The sequence below is a fragment of the Sardina pilchardus genome, chromosome 2, assembly GCF_963854185.1.
Source record: "Sardina pilchardus chromosome 2, fSarPil1.1, whole genome shotgun sequence".
In the NCBI taxonomy this organism is placed as follows: domain Eukaryota; kingdom Metazoa; phylum Chordata; class Actinopteri; order Clupeiformes; family Clupeidae; genus Sardina; species Sardina pilchardus.
Window position 1 is genome coordinate 19,654,952 of NC_084995.1, and position 23,363 is coordinate 19,678,314.

General features: G+C 47.0%; 1 protein-coding gene across 2 annotated transcripts; it reads left to right on the forward strand.

Annotated features, from left to right (window-relative positions):
• Positions 1–1,126: 1,126 nt before the first annotated feature.
• On the forward strand, positions 1,127–22,745 carry fam193a (family with sequence similarity 193 member A). 2 transcript variants are annotated; one of them, XM_062520746.1, is made up of 23 exons: positions 1,127–1,531; positions 4,097–4,156; positions 4,355–4,603; positions 5,230–5,411; positions 5,517–5,684; positions 6,068–6,305; positions 6,743–6,867; positions 7,139–7,286; positions 7,412–7,486; positions 7,638–7,715; positions 8,382–8,497; positions 8,751–8,993; positions 9,725–9,878; positions 10,471–10,620; positions 11,060–11,323; positions 12,831–13,044; positions 14,051–14,332; positions 14,712–14,988; positions 15,777–15,963; positions 17,311–17,547; positions 18,779–19,823; positions 19,988–20,069; positions 21,705–22,745. In XM_062520746.1, exons 1-23 carry the CDS (start codon positions 1,298–1,300, stop codon positions 21,796–21,798), a joined length of 4,902 nt encoding a protein of 1,633 aa, XP_062376730.1. In that variant the 5' UTR covers positions 1,127–1,297; the 3' UTR covers positions 21,799–22,745. The 2 variants fall into 2 exon arrangements, with proteins under 2 accessions (XP_062376730.1, XP_062376739.1); XM_062520755.1 differs by having other exon boundaries at positions 14,051–14,287.
• Positions 22,746–23,363: the final 618 nt, after the last annotated feature.

The following is a 23,363-nucleotide window of genomic DNA, read 5'->3' on the forward strand; positions in this document are numbered from 1 at the left end:
TTATGTGCCCTCTCCGTAGTCGGCATCTACAAACACTTCATCCAAGCGAATAACCTGGCTGCAACAAATAGCCTTGAAACACGGGTTTACCCAAATTCAGGCTGGAAGCTTGAAAAAAAATGCTGTAACACTGGTGCTGTCCCTAGTGTTTTGAACCCAACCTTTGCAAACTTGAACCGTTATCAGATCTTGATCCAATGTCAGTTAAGTGTGTGAGGGCTCAGGGCTGAGACTTTAGGGATTTAGCCATAGGCCTATATCTAAGACCTAGTAGACTAAATGAAATGAATACTTGGATCATTTGGATTATAGGCTATGGGTCAGAATTGAATGGTAGCATAGGCCTGATATGTAATGTAGAAATTCATTCCTTGACATACACTGCCCTCTATAGTCATTTTAATGTACTGCTAGATAGATAGATAGATAGATAGATAGATAGATAGATAGATAGATAGATAGATAGATAGGCTAGAGATAGATGGAAAGTATAGACCTAAAAAGTAGACCGTATGCAATAGCATTTTCTTCTAAGGTTTTAACAGGCCTACTGGCTAGGTCTACCAGTATACCAGTCTACCAGTAACTACTGATAGCAATGTATGCATGCACATGCACACTGAGATGGTGTAAGAAGTTATTCTGGAATGCAGAGCAAGGCCAATATTAAAAAAAAGAGAGATACCAACCTGGCTGTGTGTAAAGTGAATATCTTCCTAGGCATAGGCCTACCGTTAGCCTGCATCCTGCATGGCTGGCATATGCACCTGTGCGTTTCCTTTTTAGACCGAAGGCAGACTTATGAAGCTAATGTGGAAAGTTTAAGAAAAATAAATCGTGATACAGTAGCTGTCATGCTACACATGTCCTATTAGAACCATTACCGCCTAGGTGGATTGAAAGAAATGAAGAGCCATTGTTTAAAATCCTAATTGTGTTAATAAATAAACGTGACATTCTAAAATAATGATAAAACACAGCGCCCATCACCAAATTTCGTGCCATTAAACGGAGATTAAACATTTTCGCAGTTTACTTTTTCCATACTACACATCCCAGCATTCAGCTGTCTATCAGCATACGCCAAGAACGCAATCGCAGCAGCCAATTCCTGTTGAGACGGCCATATTGGAATTTCAACTGTAGTAGCTAGCAGTCTGATAATATTCGGAGGCTCTGTTATTTTGTCATCACAACATTGATCACCTTTATTTATATCTTCCGATCTGCAGTCTGGCATCCAGCCGGAGAACCCCACATTTTGTAGACGGAAAGCTGTCTCTAATATACTTAAAAAATGAGTCCAACCGACGCAAAACGAGGAGCTAAACGCAGGAAGAACAAGCGGGGCGGTGGCAGCAGTAGCTGCACCAGCACTATCTGCAGTATCGCTAGTAATATCCAGGCCGGGAGCCCAACTACGGCCCGGACTTCTCTCTCAACAGCCCCAGCCGCCCCTGTCACGAGCTTTTTAACACCGGGAGGCACGGGGAACGGTGATGTTGGGGGGATCACAGGTCTAAATGGAGAGGTGAGACTTGTATGCAGATGTACTATCATAACGATCAAGTTTTACATGAGAGCACATCGGACACTGCGGCCTACTTGAAAATCTTTATCTTGCTAGCTGGCTGGGTAACGTTAATGTAAGGTTTGGAGCTTGTCCCGGTCCTACCAACGTTGATCAATACCAGTGCTCATCATGCATTGCGTAGGGGCATCTGGCAAGAAGCACCATATACCGAATGTCATCTATGAGCGATCACAGAATATGTATTCGGAGTGTGAACTCTTCAGTTAATGTTAGCTTATTAGCTAACTAGCTAATCGTTAGCCAAGTTATCAGACTAGACCAGCCCAAGTTAACAAGGAAGGATGTCCGTATGTTTTTAAGCAATGGGATGGTTTTTGATGATAGACTTCGTAAAGGAATGCCTATTGCCACTATGATCTATATTCAGTTTGGGATGGTGCAGACAGAAAGAGGAATACTGGTAAATCGAGGGGTTCTGTCAATCGATTTTTTGCTGTCAGTGTTCACGAGCTGATCTTACATTAGCCACCATAGCAGGTCGCTGGCTAGGTATCATAGCAAGCCGGGGAGATTGGCTATGAATTATAATCAGTGAAGCTTTAATTAACATAATTTATTTCTTTTTTTTTGTTTAACCATAGGTATGGTATGAAATGGTCACCCGTCACAATTTCTTGAGCTTGTTAGATTAGAAATTGCTTTACGTTAGTTATGGTAATGTCAAATTCGCCAGCGACACCTGTCCCAGTGTCCTGTCCGTAGAGCTTCTTAGCAGGAAGTGTTCCCGAAAAGCTGCATACAAGTGTCATTGGATCCTATGATTGGATCAGAAGGGGCACGTTTGTTGTTGTGTTGTAAGATTGAGAACACGCATGGTGGATCATGTTGTACGCTGTGTAGGCATGGTTTATTTGGGAAAAGATGTATAACTGAAGTGACAGGAACTATGCCTGTTAAAATTGTTGGCCTACATCCGTGCTGGTACTGCTTGTCTGATGTTGTGGTCAACTCCTCTAATCTACGTGGCTGCAGTGCTAGGGTATTGCTTACTTTTTTTGTTTACATCATCTCACCTCTGATATTCTCCTCTTATCCCATCCCTATCCTACACTTATAAACATTTCTTTTGGATGTCTCTTGGGCTCTTGGATGTCCATAGATGTCCAAGTGTTTTTGTTTTGTTTTCTTCTTTGACGTCTAGCATAGGACCTTGAGCTTAGGACTGAGCCCCTAGTACTCTGGCTTGAGCAGTCATAGTCAAGTGTCTGATTGAAATGGTGTTCTGCTTTTTAGCTGTCCTAAAGAGGAAAGACATTTTTTGTCAATGTGTGCAGTGATGAAGTTCATATAAACATCAATATTGTTTAGATGTTACTTGATTATGTGATAATCATGAAAGTGATCGCGCTGACTCTGTTGGTCTAAATTGGAGTAGGGTCTGCTTCATGTTGAAAGCTTGGGCTAACTGCCTCAGGTGGTAATATGAGTGTGCCGCCCTGTAGCTCAAAAGACGCGGCTGTTGATCTGGCATCTGCTGCATGGCTTGCCATCTCCTCAGGCTTTCCCATCTCGAGAGATAAACAGTCTGGGGGGGAAGTCAGAGGGATGGGAACAAGTAGATTTTGAGGTAGTAAAACATAGCACATGACATGTGGTTTGTCAGCATGGAACGTGGTCATGATTATTCCCTGGATGTGCCCTGCTGTCCCTTGCAAGACATCTCAAGCTGCATCTGCTTTAGCAGGTGCCTGAGGTAGTAATTCACAAGACACTGCTGCACTGCCAGGCTGTGCACTGGCCATCTCAAGCGACCACAGCCTCAGCGCATTTAAATTCAACCGGTGTATTTCTTGCCAGTTATTTAGGTGTGTGTGTGACTTAGCATAGCCCCCTCCCTGCAGTGTAGTGCTATTATACCATGCTGTTGGATTTACAGCTCGGAGCATTACCTCTCTTTAATTTTTTCCCTTGAGTTTGCAAGTTACTGAGGTAACAGCATGGATTTAATTGTGCCTGCCTGCTTGCAGTCCGCGATATTACTCCTTCCCACTCCGAGCAGTTATGCCATCTAATAAACCAGTCTTTTTGGTGCAGGAGAGAGATGAACTCTTTCACGATTTCAACTGTGAGATTTGAAACAACAAAGCATGAAATGTAGGCCTGCTAGTCATATTGCAGGCTAAGTCTGTGTATAGTGGGGCCTGGTGGGCCAACTTTTTTCAGGATTTAAGAAATAATTTAGCAGGTTCTTTCTGAGGGCCTCCAGGGTCTCGGATACAGTGTTAACATTGCATTAACTGATTGGCAAAAACGGCATTTTTATTTTTATAAAGCATAGATTTAGTTATGCAGAAGCACATTGTTTGCCTGCTGAAGTAGCTTAGTATTATTGGCGAGATTGTAAGCCAATGTGAAATAGGCCTAATGTAGCTTATGCTCCTATGCCATCATCATTATTGCCCCGTATGTTACCTTTGCTGTGTCCTAAATAAGCTTAAGCCCTAAACTAGTGAACAGCGACGCCTGCCCTGTTGAACGTGCGATGACTTTTCTTTTCTCCAGGTTCCCATGAACGGCACGCCTCAGTTTTCTGTGAACGCAGACTTCTCAGGAGTCCTTCAGGTAAGACATGTGACAGTGCCCTCTGCCTTCTGGTCTTTGAGTGAATTTCCAACAGTAGTGAAGCAAGTTGTTTTTGTTCTTGTTTGAATGCCATGCTGCAACATCACACCGGCTGTCTCCTCCTGCTCCATCTCTCTCCTCCTCCTCCTCCTCCTCCTCTCCCCTCCCCATCCTTCCTCTCGGCTTCCCCCTCGGCAGTCCCAGACTCCGTTCACCTTCGGCTTGAACCAGAGAGCCCCCTACACGAGCGGCGACCGCTGCCTGCTGTGCCGGAGCGAGAGGAAGGACAGCGCCCTCCTGGACGCCGAGGTGGTGGGGCAGAACGGCATGTCGCAGCCCCTCAAAGCGCCCAGCTCCCTGCAGCTGCCCCTGTGGGTGTGCCCGGACTGCAGACGCACCGTCGAGAAGGAGGAGCGCCACGCGGCCATGGAACAGTCACTGGCCATGGTACGCCCCTCGCTCTCTCTCGCTCTCTCTCGCGCTTTCTGGAAGTTTCTCCTGTGGGCAGCACTGCAACTGTTGCAGAAGTGGAGTGCAAGTGGAATTGGGGTGGGGTGGGAGGTGGGGGGGAGTAAAAGATGGGTCTATTTGGTTTAGCATTTTGTATCTGCCACTAGTGTACCTGGTACTGCCAGTTCCTTTGCTTACCTTACCTTAGGCCTCCCCAGTACTACGAGCTACGAGATGTACTGTGATCTCTTCACCGCTCTAACTGTCCAAAAATAGCTGTCACCATTCAGGGGACGCAGCCAAAGACAGACAGACAGACAGTCAAAGACAAGGCCGTCATTGGTCAATCTGGAAACCTTCTGTATTTCCTGTTGATAAATGAGTACTTGTCAGCTTGCCTTTGAGACGGCTATTTTTTTCTTCAGTAGCTGCTGCAAGCCTGGACAGCCTTTGATGGCTTGCCGGGTTTTTAGAGATTTAGTGGCAAAGTATTGTAAAAGGAATTGATCACAGTGACTGGTCTCTTTCTGGCACTCACAATATCACTTGACACGCTGCTCAGCTCCATCTCACCGCCCTGTCTGTCTGTGCCCTTTTGTGTTGGCTCTTTTTGTTTCTCCCAGAACCAGGACTTCCTGTTGCCGATGCCAGTGGGTAACGGCGGGCTCGTCCAGGAGCCTGTAGGGGCGGGGAGCCGACTGACGGGCACGGGCGGCGCGCCCCCTCTCCCCGCCCCGGAGCTCAGCGCCCCCCTCCCCCTCGCCACCGACACCGTGTGCAACTGCGAGGCCTGCAACGAGAGGAGGTGAGGACACTGTCCCAGCCTCATTGGATTTAAGACCCCCCCACATACACTCCTAACTCTTCTGTGTGTGTGTGTGTGTGTGCGTGTGTGCGTGCCCGTTTCCAGAGAAATCACAGCGGAGTCGGAGCGGGAGTCCCAGCAGCTGCAGAACCACTGGTCGGAGGTGCGCTACCTGGTCCGGTGCATCTACCGCCAGACCGGCACGCCACTTGCCGACGACCAAGACCAGCCGCTGGACCGAGACAAAGAGAGCATGAAGGAACTGGTGGACAGGTAGGCCTGGACGCTGACGTTCGCCTCTGCCCTCAAACTGCCTTTAGTTGAGCCCAACTTAGTATACTGTAGAGAGTGATAGTAGTCTATATGGAGAGAGAGTGATCATAGTCTATATGGAGAGAGAGTGATAGTAGTCTATATATAGAGAGAGTGATGGTAGTCTATATGGAGAGAGAGTGATAGTAGTATATATGGAGAGAGAGTGATGGTAGTCTATATGGAGAGAGAGTGATGGTAGTCTATATGGATTCTTGAACTGGAATGCCTCAAGACAGAGCTCTAGCTGGAGAGATTACACATGCACACACACACACACACACACAACTCACACAGTGAGTGAGTTCCATATCCCATGCGTGCCCCTTGTGTGCCCGTCCCAGGCTGTGTGAGAAGGACCCGTACCAGCTGTACCAGCGGCTGGAGCAGCAGGCGCGCGAGTACGTGCTGGAGATGAAGGTGCGTCTGCTCAAGCACCTGTCGGCCGGCTCCAAGGTGACGGCGGCGGCGGCGGCGGTCCAGGGCCCTCCGCAGGCCCACCAGTTCATCTCACTGCTGCTGGAGGAGTACAGCGCCCTCTGTCAGGCCGCCCGCACCATCAGCAGCTTCCTGCTCACGCTGGTCAGTTTACCGCACGCTCAACTCTCTGTTCCTTCATAACCCGTGTGAGGCATACATTTACCCCTCTGTGGCTTTATTGCCCCATGTGAGGCATACGTTTAGCCCTCTGTGTCCTTATTACCTGATGTGAGGCATACATTTACCCTTATGTGGCTTGATTGCCCCATGTGAGGCATACGTTTACCCCTCTGTGTCCTTATTACCCGATGTGAGGCGTACAATTACCCCTCTAGGTCTTTAGTCCCCGATGTGAGACATTTGATAGCGCTCTTTTTTAAGCATGGTGTCAAGATATTTTTATGGGTTTTTTTTTTCAGTTTTCTTGGCACATACCTTAGGTTCTGTCAAACAGGTCCCCTCTTTCTCTGAGAAGATCATTCTCCCTGTCGCTGCTTGTTGTTGACTATCCAATGTGTTCCCTTCTCCTCTCTACTCAGGAAAACGAGCACCTACAGAAGTTCCAAGTGACATGGGAGTTGCACAACAAGCACCTTTTTGAGAACCTGGTGTTCTCTGAACCCATCCTGCACAACAGCTTACCTGCCCTGGTTGCACAGCTCAGGTGTGGGCTCTCTAGCATTTGTTAGGACAGATCACATGTTTTCAGGCAGAATTTTAGACAAACTAGGCCTCTCCAACATTATATATGTATTTTTAAATATCTGTATTGTTATGCTGAAATCAATAAACTGTACAGTAGAAATATATTTTGCCATGTTTTTGGACTGTCATTGGATGTTGCACTTATGTCACTGTAAAGCAGACAGGCTCTTTCATATCGGGATAAAATGCCACAATGTTCTAATTATTTGTTGTGTGTGCTTTGTATTCAGGCAGGGCACAACCTCTCACGACTCCTACAGTGAGGACATGTACCGAAAACTGCTGGAGAGCTACCAGCAGCTGGACCAGGAGATGAACTTGGTGGCCGTTGAGTGGCTCGAGTGCGAGAAGAGAATAGATAACTATGTCGACGAGCAGGTAGGCTATGAGCATTGTGTCGTGTCGTGTCATTACTATCTATTTTTTTATTATTATTTGCAAAATGTATCTCATTTGACCTGTTTCCTCGCTTTATAATGGGTTTTGTTGTTTCTGTTCACTAGTTACTTTCCAAGGTCGAAGGGCAGAACGGTACAAATCAACGGACTGAACCACACAAGTCGTTAATTAGCAAAAATGTAAGTCAGTCCCTTGACCTTTGTGACAGTTACACGGGCACCTCTGCGAATACAAAAATAAATGAATTAGAGACGAATACATTTGAGATGGTGTCCACCCTGTGTCGGGCACCGTCCACTTTCAGTCAATGACATGATGTTCTGACTTCAGATGTCCTTAAAGACGAAGCAGCGAATGCTGAAGGAAGACTGGGAGTTCTTCAAACAGAAGAAGTTCATCGAGGAGCAGGTATGAGCAGGCATTGAGACTTAACGTGCACACCTATTAATTAGAATATTCATGTCTTGTGTTTTTACAATTTGAAAATGGGTATGAAGACAAGTGCTCATCATTTTATACATATTATTAACAAACAAAGGAATGAAGAAATAAAGGATGTAGAGTGAGGTTGAGGTGTGAGGTTGTAGAACAAAAACTTGCATGTTAAGCCCAACACCCACCAGTGCCATATATGGCCTGTCAAGGCTTGTTTTTTTTATCACTTTTTTTTTTTATCACTTTAACACCCACTGTATGTCTCATGTCATCTGCACAGTTAACAGAGTTATTTTTCTTTGAACATTAACTTTGCAGAAAGCAATTTATTCTCGTTTAACTTCATATCCCAGATGTGGGCTTACAGTTTGTGTGAAGGTGTCTCGCTGGATATTTTTATAGCCGTGGCTTTTGTTGCATAGCAACCACTACTCCTGGGATCTAAACTCACATATCATGGGCATTAACTTCATAATCTCAGGTGTCTCTATCATTATGTTGTGTGTAGCTGGCATCGATAGTTTTGCGTTTCTGTAAACAGCTTGGTTGAGATCTTTAATCAGATTAATTTCGATCTAGTGTTTTTTGTGTATTTTGAAAATGCGATTCAGACCTTGTATTTTGTTTTTCTCCATCTAGGTAGCCAACAGTCAAAAGTCTGTTGCCGGAGACACTAATTTCACAGACACAGTGAGGCAGATGCTGTCTTCCAGACTGAGTTTACCAGACTGTCCAAACTGTAATTACCGCAGACGGTAAGCTCACGCTCACAGACCATTACGCCATTGAACTGCATTGTCCAGCGACCAGCACTGACTAAAGTGCCAATGCTAGTTTTATCACTAATTCATCATCGTCCATCTCTCTCTCTCTCTCTCTCTCTCTCTCTCTCTCTCTCTCTCTCTCTCTCTCTCTCTCTCTCTTTTTCCCTTCCTCTTTCCCTCTCTCCCCTCCTTTTTCTCTCTCTCTGTATCTGCTCTCCGTGCCGTGCGTCGCCTCTCCCTGCAGGTGCACCTGTGACGACTGCAGTCTCTCGCACATCCTGACGTGCGGCATCATGGACGCCCCCATGGCCGAGGAGCTGCACCTGAAGCTGCCGGCGCAGGCGGAGCCGCCCAGGGACTACCTGTCCCAGGTGCACCCCCCCAGCATGTCGTCCGGCAGCTCGGGCTCCGGCTCCGCGTCCAGCTCCCCCATCACCATCCAGCAGCACCCCCACCTGCTGCTGCCCCAGGACACGCAGGCCACCTTGTGAGTGATCCCGCCCTGGGCTGCTCAACACCCCTGGCTAGAATATTCATGTATAACATACACACAAAATAACACACACAGGGTTTTCATTGAAATTCACACATACGCACACACTATCACACACACACAGGGCCTTCATTTAAATGGTTGGCAAAGTGCAACGTTCTTGTGCATTGCTGTCATAGGGGCATAGGGAGCTGATGCGTGTTAAATTTGGTAAAAAAGTATCTATATTTTACCTATTTATTGAATTAGCCTCAGTGTTAGTTAGACTTTGTATTTAGTCCATCAGATTAAGGCCCATGGACACAGACTCTGTATGCGATTGTGTGCTGTTCTTGTCTTACGGTTGTACACCATAGTAATCTTATGGACTTGTATGGAACTGATATGCTCTATTTTGAGTAAGTTAAATGTTTGAACTGGAAATGTGTTACAAATCAGAAGTCCTCAATCCTATCTTGTCTGGAAGGCATTACATTGCGATCATTGTTTGGGGGTCTTTGTGCATGGAGAGCATTTGCAGACAGATAATTACCAGTGATTATTCTTTGTCAATGCATGACGTTCACTAGTTAAGCAAGTTGTGTGTGTGTGTGTGTGCTATTGTGTCATTCCAACTCAGTAACTCCTCTGTTCGTCGAGGGCCACACCCTAAAGTGACGAACGAGTGACTCACTCTTTCGTTTCGTTCTGTTTGTTTCGCTCGGTTGTTGTCTTGGCGAGCGCAGTGGCAGTGACGACGATGAAGTGCCTCCTCTGTCGGCGAAGTTTGCGGACATCTACTCCATGAGCCCTTACAGCGACCCGGCGGTGGTGGCCGTCATGAACGGCATTCACAGTGACCTCAACGGAGCAGGAGAAAACATGGCGCTCAAGGAAGAGGTGTGTGTGTGTGTTTATGTGTGTGTGCGTGTGTGTGCGCATTTGTGCGTGTGTGCGTGTGAGGAAAGTTGTCAGGGTACAGTTGTGTTTCTCTGCTACGGACATTATGTTCTTTTCTCCTCCTCTCATTTCCTCCTCTCCTGCCTCATCTCCTCCTCTGCTGTATCTGTCTCATCTCCTCCTCTCCTGTATGTCTCATCTCTTCTCATCTCCTCTCATCTCCTCTCACCTCCTCTGCTGTATCCGTCTCATCTCCTCCTCTCCTGTACGTATCTCATCTCCTCCTCTGCTGTATCTGTCTCATCTCCTCCTCTGCTGTGTGTCCTCTCCCCTGCATCTGCCTCATCTCCTACTCTGCTGTATGTCTAATCTCCTCCTCATCTCCTCTGCTGTATCTGTCTCATCTCCTCCTCCCCTGTATCTGTCTCATCTCCTCCTCTGCTGTATCTGTCTCATCTCCTCTGCTGTATCTGTCTCATCTCCTCCTCTGCTGTATCTGTGTCCTCTCCTCCTCTGCTGTATCTGTCTCATCTCCTCTGCTGCATCTGTCTCATCCTCCTCTGCTGTGTCTGTGTCCTCTCCTCCTCTGTAGTCTCCACGGGGGAGCAGTAGCAGCAGCAGCTCCTCTGAGGGTGATGATGAGGAGGCCGAGGGGGAGAGCACAGGAGAGCCTCCAGGGCAGCAGGGGGAGCACTCGCCAAGAAAGAGCGACAGCCCGCCTCCATCCTACCCACACACACAGGTGCATCTCTTCTCTCTCTCTCTCTCTCTCTCTCTCTCTCTCTCTCTCTCTCTCTCTCTCTCTCTCTCTCTCTCTCTCTCTCTCTCTCTCTCTCTCTCTCTCTCTCTCTCTCTCTCTCTCTCTCTCTCTCTCTCTCTCTCTCTCTCAGTTCATGCTTCCTCAAATGCAAGATGTTCTAAATAAGCTGCATTTGTCTTCTGAGCTTGGCTATAAAGGCTATATTGGGTATATTAGTACAGTACACTTGAGTCTGTCACCCTTGCCCTTAAACATAACCATCTTCCTCACATATTATCATCATTAATTTGAGGTATGGGTTAACTCACATGCACTCATAGAATATTACAGCTGAAGATGGCATTCCATACGTATAATTTCATGATGTAACGTGTATAATGTATTTATTAACCATGAAAAAACAATTCTTCCTTTACACAAGGTGGAGCAGGTGCAGCATCCCTGCGAGTGTCATGTGTGCAACCAGGGCAACATAGATTCCAGCAGTCTGTTGCCGGGCAACAACAGGCTACATGCCGCTCAGCAGCAGCAACAGCAGTTCTTCACAGAGAAGACGGCGCCCCACCCCAGCCTCCACCTCTACCCCCATATCCACGGCCACCTGCCCTTACACAATCTGCCCCATCTACCCCGGCCTCTGCTGCACCCCACCCTCTACCCCAGCCCACCCCTCGCACACAGCAAGGTGAGGCTACAACTCAAAAAATGATGTCTCATGGCACGTGGTCAGTAATAACAACAGGGCTGACATCTCAGGTCCCCCTTGATCAGAATCAGAGTCAGGAAGCTTTATTTATCCCAAAATGGGCAATTCAGTTTGACTGTCCCCAGTCTGATTAGGTCTGTCTTAGTCCTTCTACAGCAGGTATTTGGTTTTGAGACACATGGCCAAATTTTGTCAATATAAAGGCTGCTTTTCAGTTGACGTCTTTAAGACTGTAAATTTTGCAGACGCTATGGGGGCTATGCCATGCAGTAGACTGAGTAGTGTCCTAACTGCATTGTGACGCGATGCCGTTTGATGGCTTTGAGTTAGAATGTCCTAACTGGATACAAAGCAGCACAGCGCTGTGTGCCGCGCAACAGGAGGCACTGTTTTGAACAGAACTTCTGTCAGATACCCTGATTTCAAGTTTGTTTGTAGTTGCTTGTGTTGTATTGAACAAATTGAACGAGAGAGATGATGCAACAGAAGTGAATATTTAACTGATTCGGTGTGGACAGAGCGCTCAATGTTGCACGTTGGATAGTGGATAGATAGACCCTTGCATGCGGTGAAGACCTGCTGTAGTCTGGCTATCACCATACTGAGCTCAATCTTTTAGATTGAACATTAGTCTGGGGAGTTGGCACTGTATTTCTACTGTATGGGCATAGTTCACGCGACACCATACGCTTGGACAGCCCTTCAACCAATCAGACCAACGATCCGGGTGCGTCTTTTGGATAAGCTAGTTTGTGACTGGACCCAAAGGTTGTGGACAGGATGCAGGGGAGAGAGATGTGCAGGTTTCCAGCCTGAGTTGCCGGGGCGAAATCCAAATTCGCCGACAGGTCAGGCAGGGTTCACGCAGGGTTCACGCAGCCTAGACCTGCTATAAGGCAGCCTTGTGCTCCAGGCTGCTGAGCTGTTGTGTAAGAGAAGTGCAACGCAGATTAGTCAGGTATGTGGGAATTAGAAATGTGGGCCACTCTTATTCTCTGGCCCTCAAGCACTATATACTAAGCTGAAGGCAAGGCAGGCCTTTTATATCTGCACTGTCACCGGAGGACCACCAGGGGTCACACCTCATCCAATTTTAAACTGGACCGAGTTATTTGAAACTGCTGCAGCATTGTCGCAAGAGGTGTGCAGAGGTGTCTTGAGAGATGTTGACCTTGAGACTTCATAATGTTTATATCTGGTCTGTCAGATGAGCACAGACGCGTTTTATAGCAAACCGATATCATAGGCACGTATTTGATGAGAATCCTTTGTACTTGATGTGGATGTTGATACAGATATTGAATTATTGACTGCATTTTAGCATCTCTGTCAGCTTCACGATGTGATATAAAAAGATGCTGGGCACATATTTGCTTCGACTCCTTTGCACTTTTACCTGGATGTTAATACCGATATTGAACTGTTGACTGCGTGTTAGCATCTCTGTCAGCTTCACGGTGCCACTGTCCTTTTTATCTCCGTCCAGACTCTGCCTCCTGCCCCCTCGTCAAACCACACGGGCGGGAGGCCGCAGGTGTTCAGCCCCACCCTGCCCGACCACGTCTACCCCAACTGCTTCAGCGGCGCCGGCGACTGGAACGGCTCGCTGGGCTGCCCCTCGCTCAAGTTCGAGAACCTGTGGGACGCCCACATGATGAAGAACTGGAACTCCACTGTGCTGCTCCCCGAGCCCCTCTCCGGTGAGAGCGACCGCGAGTGCACCCCCCGCGCAGGTCACCGAGGTGTTATTTTGATCAGGAGAGAGACGGAGGGAGGGAGGAAGCTCCGGCCCCATTTATTTCCATAGCAGATGCTAGGCGGGCTAATTTAGCCCGAAAGTTGACTCAATGGGCTGCCGAAGATAGCATGTCATACGTATAATTTAATGATGTGTATAACATATTTATTAATCGTGAAAAACAATTTTTCCTCTAATTGACTCAATGGGCTGCTGGAGATAGCATGTCACACATATACTTTAATTATGTAATATGTGTATAATATAATTATTACTCTTGAAAATAATTCTTCCTCTGATTATCTCAATGGGCTGCCAGTGGCTGTCCTTAGAAACGGCGTCATTCAAGATGTCCTTGCTTCCTTCCACATTTTCACAAACAAACCAATTATGTGCCGCGTCGCTGATACTCCCAAGTGTAGGCGTCCATGTGGATTGGCTCGTCTCCCAGCAGGAAGTCATCCACTCACACATCCAGATATGCAACATCCGGTTTGGTGTCCACCAGTGATGATGTGGTACCTAATTGGTTTGTTTTTGAGAATGTGGGCAGAAATGAGCACTTGAGGGACACCATTTGGTTAGAGATGGTGGAGGCTAACGGGCTGAAGTTGACAGGCCGGATGCACTGTGGTGGTTCTTCTGCCTGTGCTCGTATGCTTGCCTGATACTCCAGCCCACTCAACTCTGAGTCTGGTGTCTTGAGAGTTGTAAAAAAAAGTATTCAAACAGTTGGTATAGAACATGGCTGATGTGTGAATTATTTTAAGTTTCTACGTTAATTAAAGAAGCCCAATTTAGCTTGAATGTTGATCTTGTGTGGACTCCACATTGTTGACATTGTGCCATATCCTGTCCAGCTGTCACAGATGTATTTGACAGTTTTAAGCAACGTGAACTTAGTGAATTGCATTGCATGTTTCTGTCGGCATTTGTGTTGAACTCTGTCGTCTCTCTGGGCGTTGAAGGTGACATGCTGGCTCCTCCGTTGCCTGACGTCCCCCTTCCGTCGCCGGGCAACGAGCCCCCAGCCCTGGCCCCCCCGCCCCCCGCTCTCGCCCCCCTGGGCAAGGAGAAGAAGAACGGAGCCAAGAAGAAGTGTCTCTACAATTTCCAAGATGCCTTCCTGGAGGCCAAGCAAGTGGTGATGGCCACCTCGGCGGCCACCTCCTCTGTCTCCTGCACCGCCACCACTGTCCAGTCAAGTAATAATTTCCTCGAAGTTGCATCTAAGAGACACACCTCCCTAGGTAAAGAGGGGAGTGCTGCAGACAGGCAGGCAGGGGGATTTGGCTAGGGCTCACACAGACACATTCACCACATGTCTTGGTGTACTTTATAGCCTGACCTTGAACTTGAACTTGAACTTGAGCTGAAATTGAGGGTGTGTGTGTGTTACCATAGGAACTGTGTAGGGCAGTAACAGCAGTAAGGCAGTTTACACACACTACATAGTATTTCACATGTTAGACAACAACATACTGTATAATGCACTGCTACAACATCAGCATAGGTTGTGATTGTTGTGTGCGATTGTGATGTCTGGATTGGTGATGTGCTGATGTTTGCTGCTGTGTCCATGACGTGGGAATTCCGGCTCCTCATCCGTGTTCTCTTCCTGCCTCTCAGGTGAAGTCTTTCACAACATAGGTAAAGAGGACCACCGACACCCCAACAGCCCTCTCGCCGCACGGAACAGCCCCACGGGACTGCCCCCCCTCCACGGCGCTTCCCTCGCCAACGCCCCCGCCACACACCTGCCCAGCATGGGCTCGCAGCCCTTCCCAAAGACTGTCGCCCCCACGCCCGGCTTCATGGACGCCCACCCGGGCCTGTGTCTGTCCGCCGCTGAGCCCCCCTCGATCCCCGGAGACGGCTCCGTCAGCGCGCCCCCAAGCATCTGCAGGTCAGCGAGCCACACCTGCCCTTTCTGGCGCAACTCAGATCGCTTTTATCATTGATGTTGTTAGTGGATGAGAGGAAAAACTGCCCTTTTAGATGAAATCCAAATAATGTTTATCAAATAATGTTTTTTTCTTTGTGGGCTGTCTTTGGTACAAGATAAAGAATGGGTTGTTCAAGTACACCTTTTTAAAATGATGAATAGGTTGCAAATGTAAGGGTCACTGTGGAACATTTGCTCTAAGCATCATAATCTACCACACCATCAAACTCATGGCAGTTTAGCAATGGCAGTATGGCACCTCCATCATTAGAAGGTCACTCAACTCCAAATGCCCTTAGCCGTTGCGGAACAAGAAAGGTCATATCTGCCAAGTGTTAAAGGTTATAAGGTTATAACCATATAAGGTTTTGCATTTCATTTTCAGACGTCAACATTCCATTCAGTCAAAGGGAGAGAGCAGCGATGTCATTAGGTCACATTTGATCATTATTGTGGGAGAAAGTGCATTCAATTTATATTCATTGTAACATGTGGACTAGCAAGTTAACACATTATAGTGCACACTGTATAGCCCATCAATATATTGCTGATTGAAACAATTTATTGTGGCGGAGGATGAATGAACTAACATATAAAATATATAAAAGCACACAACGGTCGTTGCATGGCGTGGTTAAAGGTGGCACCCAGCTTCTGGCCTTGCGCTTACAATCATGGGTATGTCTTTTGCTGACCCCACTCTCATGCGTACACCTCATTACTTAATCGACCTCTGTCTGACCTTGCAGTGACCCAGACTGCGAGGGGCATCGCTGCGAGGGCAACAGCGGGTACGATCACCCTCCCTACGACGGCTCCGAGAGCCAGGACGAGGACAGCTGCTCCGAGCACAGCTCCTCCACCTCCACCTCCACCAATCAGAAGGAAGGAAAGTACTGTGACTGCTGCTACTGTGAATTCTTCGGCCACGGAGGGGTAAGGATTCACCACCGCAGTTTGGAAATGTCATTGTAATCATTGTAAATATTGCGTATAATTATTTTTTAATGGCCTCAATAAAATGACGTGCCTATAGGGCATGTGGGGCATGATTCTGCCCATGGAAATGTAGGAAGTTGGCAAGCAGGCATGAAGATGAGCCCTGTTTATGCCAGTGCTCTTACAGTACTTCTACTCAGGACATGACTGTGCAAGCTCAGCTGAGGTTGCCCTCCTTTATGAAATGCACATACATATTACGTTAAAGGAACTTCAGCTTAGATAATATGATATGTCTTAGTCAGAGTTACAAAAACATTGCAGTCTAGATGTCTAGGTTTAGAGGAACATGCCACCGCTTTATGAAATTGGGTTATTCACGGTCTCCTACAGTTAGATAAGTGAGCAAAAGCATTTTTGTCTCTGTGCATGGATTGTCTTAGTCCGACGACTCCCCCCACGGCACCCAAGTAGCAGTGCTTCACCTGTGCTTCGCCCCAATATAGTCCCAAGTCAATACCTGCCTAGGAAATCTGTATTGCCATTTCAACTCATTGTGAATATGGATGGTTGCCACAACAAGTATTTAGGGATTTTTTTGTTGTTGTTGGCTCACAACACGCTATCTGACAACGAGAGATTCCATTCACTGTACTAAGCTAAGCTAGCAGGGGCGCTGCTGGACTAAGACACTGCAAGCATAGAGACAAAAATGTTTTTGCTCACTCATCTAACTCTAGGGGAGATGGTGAATAACCCATTTTCATAAAACAGTGGCGTGTTCCTTTAAGTAGTCAGTTTGTTGGAAGAAAGATGTAATTTGCTATTGGTTGATTTTAGCAGTAGTTGTTTGGCACTACTACTGATTGCCAGTGGTAGTGAACTTGCCTAAATTTATTAGCTTTCTTTTCTGAGTAAACAGCATGATTAAATCTAAGTAAACATGTGACTTGTTGCCATTTTGTTCTAACCATGTTCTTAATCTGTTCCATGTGCCTGTGCGTGTGTGATGTCTGTGTGTATTTTCTTGTGTGTGTGTGTGTGTGTGTGTGTGCATATGGATGCATGCATTTGTGTGTGTGCTTTGGTGTGTGTGTTCCTGTTCCTGTTCCTGTCTGTATGTATGTCTGTCTGTCTGCCTGTACGTATATGTGTGTGTGTGTGTGTGTGTGTGTGTGTGTGTGTGTCTGTGTGTGTGTCTGTGTGCATATGGTGTGGTATGGTATGTGTGTTTATGTTCCTGTGTGTGTGTTTGTGTTCCTGTTCCTGTTCCTGTCTGTCTGTATGTATGTGTGTATGTTCCTGTGTGTGTGTGCCTGCGCGTGTGTGTGTGCGTGCGCGCAGCCCCCTGCGGCCCCCACCAGTAGGAACTATGCAGAGATGCGGGAGAAGCTGCGGCTGCGGCTGACCAAGCGCAAGGAGGAGCAGCAGCCCAAGAAGGAGGAGCTGGTGCTGGAGCGCGACCCGGCCGTGGCCGACCACCGCAAAGTGGAGGACCTGCTGCAGTTCATCAACAGCGCCGACAACAAGCCGGCCAGCAGCTCCAAGGCGGCCAAGCGCGCACGGCACAAGCAGAAAAAGGTTCGCCGCCGCCGCCACCACCACCACCACCACCACCACCACCACCTCGCCGACTCTGTTGCACAGCACACTCGAGTCGTTTTTTTTTTTTTTTCCAACCTGGTCTTTAAACAATTTACAAGAATGTCTGCGCTGCGAATAACAAAAACAGGGCAACCCCCCCCATCTGCACCGCACTTGCTTTTTAAAGACATGTTGCTGAAATGTTTGACATGTAAACATTTTAAATGGTCACTTCTGCTACTCCCACTCTTAAAATTTGATGTTTCATGAAAAGAGATTTTGACATTTCGGCCACTGGCGAACCGACGTGCGCAAACGTTTTTTAGACTGTGTAGAGGGATTTGTGAGATGCGTAGATATAAAGATAATCTGATTCCAGCTAATTATTTGTCGGAAGGGGGAGGTATGTGTCCTGCATGGATAGAAACATCTACGTGTAGTAGATGTAGGCTTAATTCCATGCTTGTGGACATACATCTGGCTCAAACACATACTGTAGGCTACGTTGTTTGGTGGATGTTTTAGGGGTAGTTAGAGGTGTTAACAGGACAGATAACACTCTCCTCTGACGTTCATATTCAATTCTTTGTCGCATAGAGAATCATAACCAAACCCGATCAGTGTAGAAACGTAGAACCATCCCTAAAATACTGTAGTGTCATTTTCAGAGAGTTCGAAGTTTCCCCTTTGTCGTCACCTAAATCGCTTCCTACAGCTTATTTTCAGGAACCAAAACCAGGTCTAATATGCCACTTAACCTTAGTTTCATGTGTTTTAATGATAAAACCTGCACTGAGATATTGACTGTGTCCTAAATTAGTGCTGTTGGTTCTTAGAACACACACTGGTCTGATATTTTTTCCAGTGAGATTCACCCTCATTATAAATAAAAAGCCAGTCAGTTGAACACCTTTGTCTGGTCGCAGCAGATGTTCAGTTTCATAGTATGATGTGTTCGTGATATTGGAGTTTAAAACATTTTCTTCTTTGATTTATAAAGACGAGCAACATTTAAAGCATTTAATTCAAGAGTTTAGAGCTTATTAGTGCCGTATGACAAGTAACTTAAACAATTTTGTTCACTGCTACCTAGATTATTTCTTCGGACACAACATGCCTGGTCTTTACCCTTGATTGCCTGGACACTGGTATAGAGTTTGAGTTCTTGTGAGTGGCTGAATCTCCGGTGCTAGCATGATTGTTGTTGTTGTTGTTGTTATTGTTGCAGATGGAGGAGAAGGCGCGTCTGGAGGCGGAGGCTCGGGAGCGCGAGGAGCAGCTGCTCCTGCAGGAGCAGCAGCGGCGTGAGGAGGAGGAGGCCCTGAAGCAGGAGCTGCTGCGCCTCCAGGAGCTTCAGCTCCAGCGGCAGCAACAGCAGCAGCAGCGCGCCAACAAGAAGAAGAAGAAGGAGAAGAAGGCTGCCGAGGCCGCCGCTGCTGCTGCCGCCGCCACGCATCCTGCCCCTCTGCTGCCCCCGCTCCACAACAACCCTCAGCCCCTCAAGCAGACGGCCCAGAGCGTGCTGGAGAAGAACATGAAGAACGGCAAGACGGCACTGCTGCGCGGCCTCATCGGTCTGACCCACAAGGACCTCCAGCCCGAGCGGCTGCCCGCCGTTGCCCCCGCCCCCACCCCCGCCCCTGCCCCTACCCGTACCCCCGCCCCTACCCGTACCCCCGCCCCTGCCCCCAACGGCCAGCCGCCCGCCCTGCACAGCCCGGCTGAGAGTGAGAAGGACAAGCCCACCAAGCACCTTCACAACGGCGTGGCCGCCGCCACGGTCATCACCGCCACCTCGACGGCGGCGACAACAACGGCGATGACCGCGACGACGACGACAACGGCGGTCAACACCTGCACTCTCCAACCGGAACCCCTCAGCAGCAGCAAGGCCAGGGCCAAGTCGCAGCCCGCCAACGGCCGATGCCACGGCGAGACCACCAAGAGGTCGGCCGACGCCATGAAAACCTCCGAGGTGGTCTCCAAGGCGGACGAGGGCGCGTTCACGCACGCGGACCCCAAGACGAAGTCCCGGGCCGGCGAGGAGCCAGCCACCGCCGCCGCCGAGGCCCGCAGGGAGGAAAGGAGCAACGGAACGTCGGGGAAGAAGCAGCTGAACGGCGGAAAGGAGGACAGGACCTCGCCTGTGTCCGTACAACACTCGGAGCCGCCCACGCAGAATGGCCGAGCGCCGGCCAACGAGTCCCCTCAACCCAAGGGCAAGAACAAGAAGAACAAGAAGAAAAAGTCAGACAAGATGACCAACTCTATAGGTTGGTGCCATTTTGTACCAGCTTGTTGCTGTTTTGTATGGCTGGGCTTTTGTGAAAGTTTTTCTATGTGTGTGTGTGTCTGTGTGTGTATATGTGTGTGCTTTTCTTTATGTGATTCTCGCTTTTTTTGATCCAGCGCCTAAAAGCGTGTGCTCTTCTTTCAGATGACGTGTTTCTGCCCAAAGATATCGATCTTGACAGTGTTGAAATGGATGAGACTGAACGGGAAGTGGAATATTTCAAAAGGTAGGGGCTTCCAAATCTCTTCATTTCTGGAAATGGATGAGATGAGTATGAAGCAGCCACAGACTGCTTGTTTGAGAATGACGTGTTCTGGAGAGGGCAGCACGTGACTGACCATCAGGTGTATGTTGTGGAGCTGCCTGTAACCTTGCCCTGCAATAAACATTTATCTCTGTACTTAATAGACTGTGTGGTGATGTGGCGCTATTTTAATTCCAAAGGCCAAGGGTACTTTATCAGGATGCATAATATCCTGGATCCATGAAATACAGTAATTGCCCTTTAAAAACAAAAATCTGCCTGCCTCTATGGGAATTTAACATTGGGGTTCCAATACTTATGACCCCTGTATTTTAAGGAAAAACATTAATATACAGTACGATACATTATTCATTCTCAAAGAAAATTGGTGTCCTTAAAGATTGTAAATTGTATTTCATTTATTTTATTTAAGGCATTAAGATCAATTTCCAAAAACGTTATATTTCTCCTTTTAGGCAACTTTAGCATGTGTTTGAATACTTACAGTATGAAGGTGACTGTACATCATGTTTTCACATGCCGAAATCCAACATACAGTAATAATGACATTGGAATGACATTTCGGACGTACTGAGAGGATGAATTTCAAAATAACAGCCTTAAATTAAAAAAAATAAATAAATAAAAGTGATGGTTTGTTTTTCTAAAACATGCGCCTAAGGAGACACATTTCCCCTTAGGGATATACAATGATATCAGGGTCTCTACAGAAATAAACTGATGGATATTTGTCGTAGGGACTGATAACTTTAATCCCTGAAAATTCTATAGGCTATATATTTGTAGGGTAGTTGCCTGAGCAACTTTAGCCCTGCCCTGCAAGCTATATGGCTTATTTGAGCTATATATTTTACCATTGCCATAGCAAATTGACCTTTTTACTTTTGTGGCCTTGTATTGGAACTATGATAAAGTTATTATCATATTATATTATCTAATGGCAAGGGGTTTTGTCGGCTCCGGCAGCGATTTTTTTGTTGGTTCTTGTGTGTACTGGCAGTGCTCTGTTTGTGTGTGTTTACAGTATGTGATAGCAGTACATCGGGTAATTGCTTGTGTACAAATGTCCGCTGCATGCCTAAAGTGTTGGGTTCACACTCCTCACATTTCAGTCACCCGCTGACTGTTTTAAATCTGGCCCAGGTCTGACTGAGCCTTCGGAGATGCTTTTAGGAACGCACCTGTTTGTGTATGCAGTTGAAAGGATCTGTTGTTAAAATAGGTGCAAAGGATTAGTCAGGAAAAATATATAAAAGGAGTGTAGTGATCTAACATCATAAATTGCCAGAAGAACATAAACACATTTAGCTGTCCAAGGAACGATGAGAATGAATAGGAGAAATGATGAATTACCTTTTAAACGTTTCATTAAGTCATTTATAAATATCAACAAGGGCAAGGATTATTTTGCAGAAAGGGATAGATTTTGAGTGCCCCATCACTGCTTGTGAATTGCAACTTCAGTGAGTGGGTGTTCACTTGTCGTGACATGTGGCGAGGGTAGGTGAGGCTTGAGAATCCGACACTGGGGTTTAGGTCATACAGGTGTACTTTCTGAAAATAAAAAAAACCCCTCTTCTTCGTCTCCTTCTACAGGTTCTGCTTGGACTCTGCTCGACAGACTAGGCAACGGCTATCCATCAACTGGTCCAACTTTAGCTTGAAAAAGGCCACCTTCGCCGCACACTGACCGGAGTGTGGGGGCAACACTTGAAGAGACTCTGGCAGGAACTCAATCAGCTCCCCCAACCCCCTCCTCCACCACGCTCCAGGCCGACTGCTGACCCCACTGCTGCTATGCTCCGACCGACCGCCCCTCTGAACTACATATCCCACGCTGCCTTGCCTTGTCCTTGTTGCTGTGTGGTTCCTACTAAGAACCCGTATGGGCTGATGTTCTCGCAGTACTTTGGGGAGGGGAAAAGACAATTGATGACAAAAAAAATCGACTTCTCTCAACTTGATTTTTTTTCTTTTCCCTCCTTCCATTTTTTTTTTTCTTGCTTGTGTGCTTTTGGTCTGTGAGTGGGGCATTTCACATTGACTGAAGCCATGTTATATGTTTTCTTTTGGCTTTACCAAGTTGTCCAAAATGCTTAATATATGTTTGGAATAAGGCCTCCTTAAAAAAAAAGACAGAAAACAAACTACACAACAAATACATATGATTAAAAACGCCTTTTGTTCACTATGGCTGTGGCTTCTATCACACTTGCACCCAGAACCGCAGTTCAAGAATACAGCAGACACGGGCTCGGACCCATCCAGGTTCCTTACTTCCCGTCAGCCTGTTTCACTATGTACAAGAAAGGCTAATACTTGATAAAGTTCTCATCGGTTCTCAGTTCCACTTGAAAGCCGTTACGGAACGTGTCCAAGTTTAAAGCTTTTATTTTTGTTTTTTTTTGTTTTGTTTTGTTTTTTTTGCTTTATCTTTTTTTTTTTTGACTTGTAGCCAGCTTGTATCGAAATACTTTCAGAATCAAATTGATGAAAAAAAAAACAATACTCACACTATCAATCTGTTATAGAGTGTCTATTGTATTAACACTGAGGCCGAACTGCCTACTTTTTAACATATTGTTAAGTAATATTAAAATCTTGTCTTTCTTTTTTGAAAGATGGAATCCAGTAGAATGGCAGGATATGTGTCTGTGTGTTGATGTTCATTTTATTGCTCCATCTTTGCTAGTGCGCCCTTGGTTTCATTACCCCTTCCCTGCCGTTGTGCAATCGTAGATGTTCCCGTAGCAACTGGAAACCCGACCTCGCACAGGCCTCGCCGTGGCCTCCTGTGTGTTTGTTCCTAAGAATAAACGTCCCGCCATAGATTTATCACTGTCAAGGTAGTTCAACCCTGGAGTACCGGGAGGCAGCGGGTGATTCTTGTGTCACGCCCGTCATTCTGGCCATCTCAGGGGTACAGTATGTGTCACCACTAGGACACTTTGACTAAGGTCAGCTATGACCGCAGAGGAGAGGTGGTTTGAGTAGGCAAAGTACCTAGCAGCGTTACTTTCTCCTCTGATCTACTTCTGAGCTTCGGTGAGTCACGTTCCTTTCCCAGTACGTCTCCCTGCTAGAGCATGACGAGCAGCAGGGCTGAGGCAAGCACAGATGACCCAAAGGCACAGCAGCTGCCCGGGGCTTTACTCCAGAGTGCCGTCACTCTTAACATAATGTCCTCCCAGAGATGACCAATACTGACCTACTGTCTCGAGTTCCACAGGTGTGATGAAATCTTTTTTTTTTTGT

Excerpts from the sequence above, each read along its gene's own strand:
- fam193a (XM_062520746.1), top strand. The coding sequence starts at position 1,298 with ATGAGTCCAACCGACGCAAAACGAGGAGCTAAACGCAGGAAGAACAAG. Across the intron at positions 4,157-4,354 it reads ACTTCTCAGGAGTCCTTCAG|TCCCAGACTCCGTTCACCTT; the intron begins GTAAGACATGTG and ends CCCCCTCGGCAG. Across the intron at positions 20,070-21,704 it reads GAAGTGGAATATTTCAAAAG|GTTCTGCTTGGACTCTGCTC; the intron begins GTAGGGGCTTCC and ends CTCCTTCTACAG.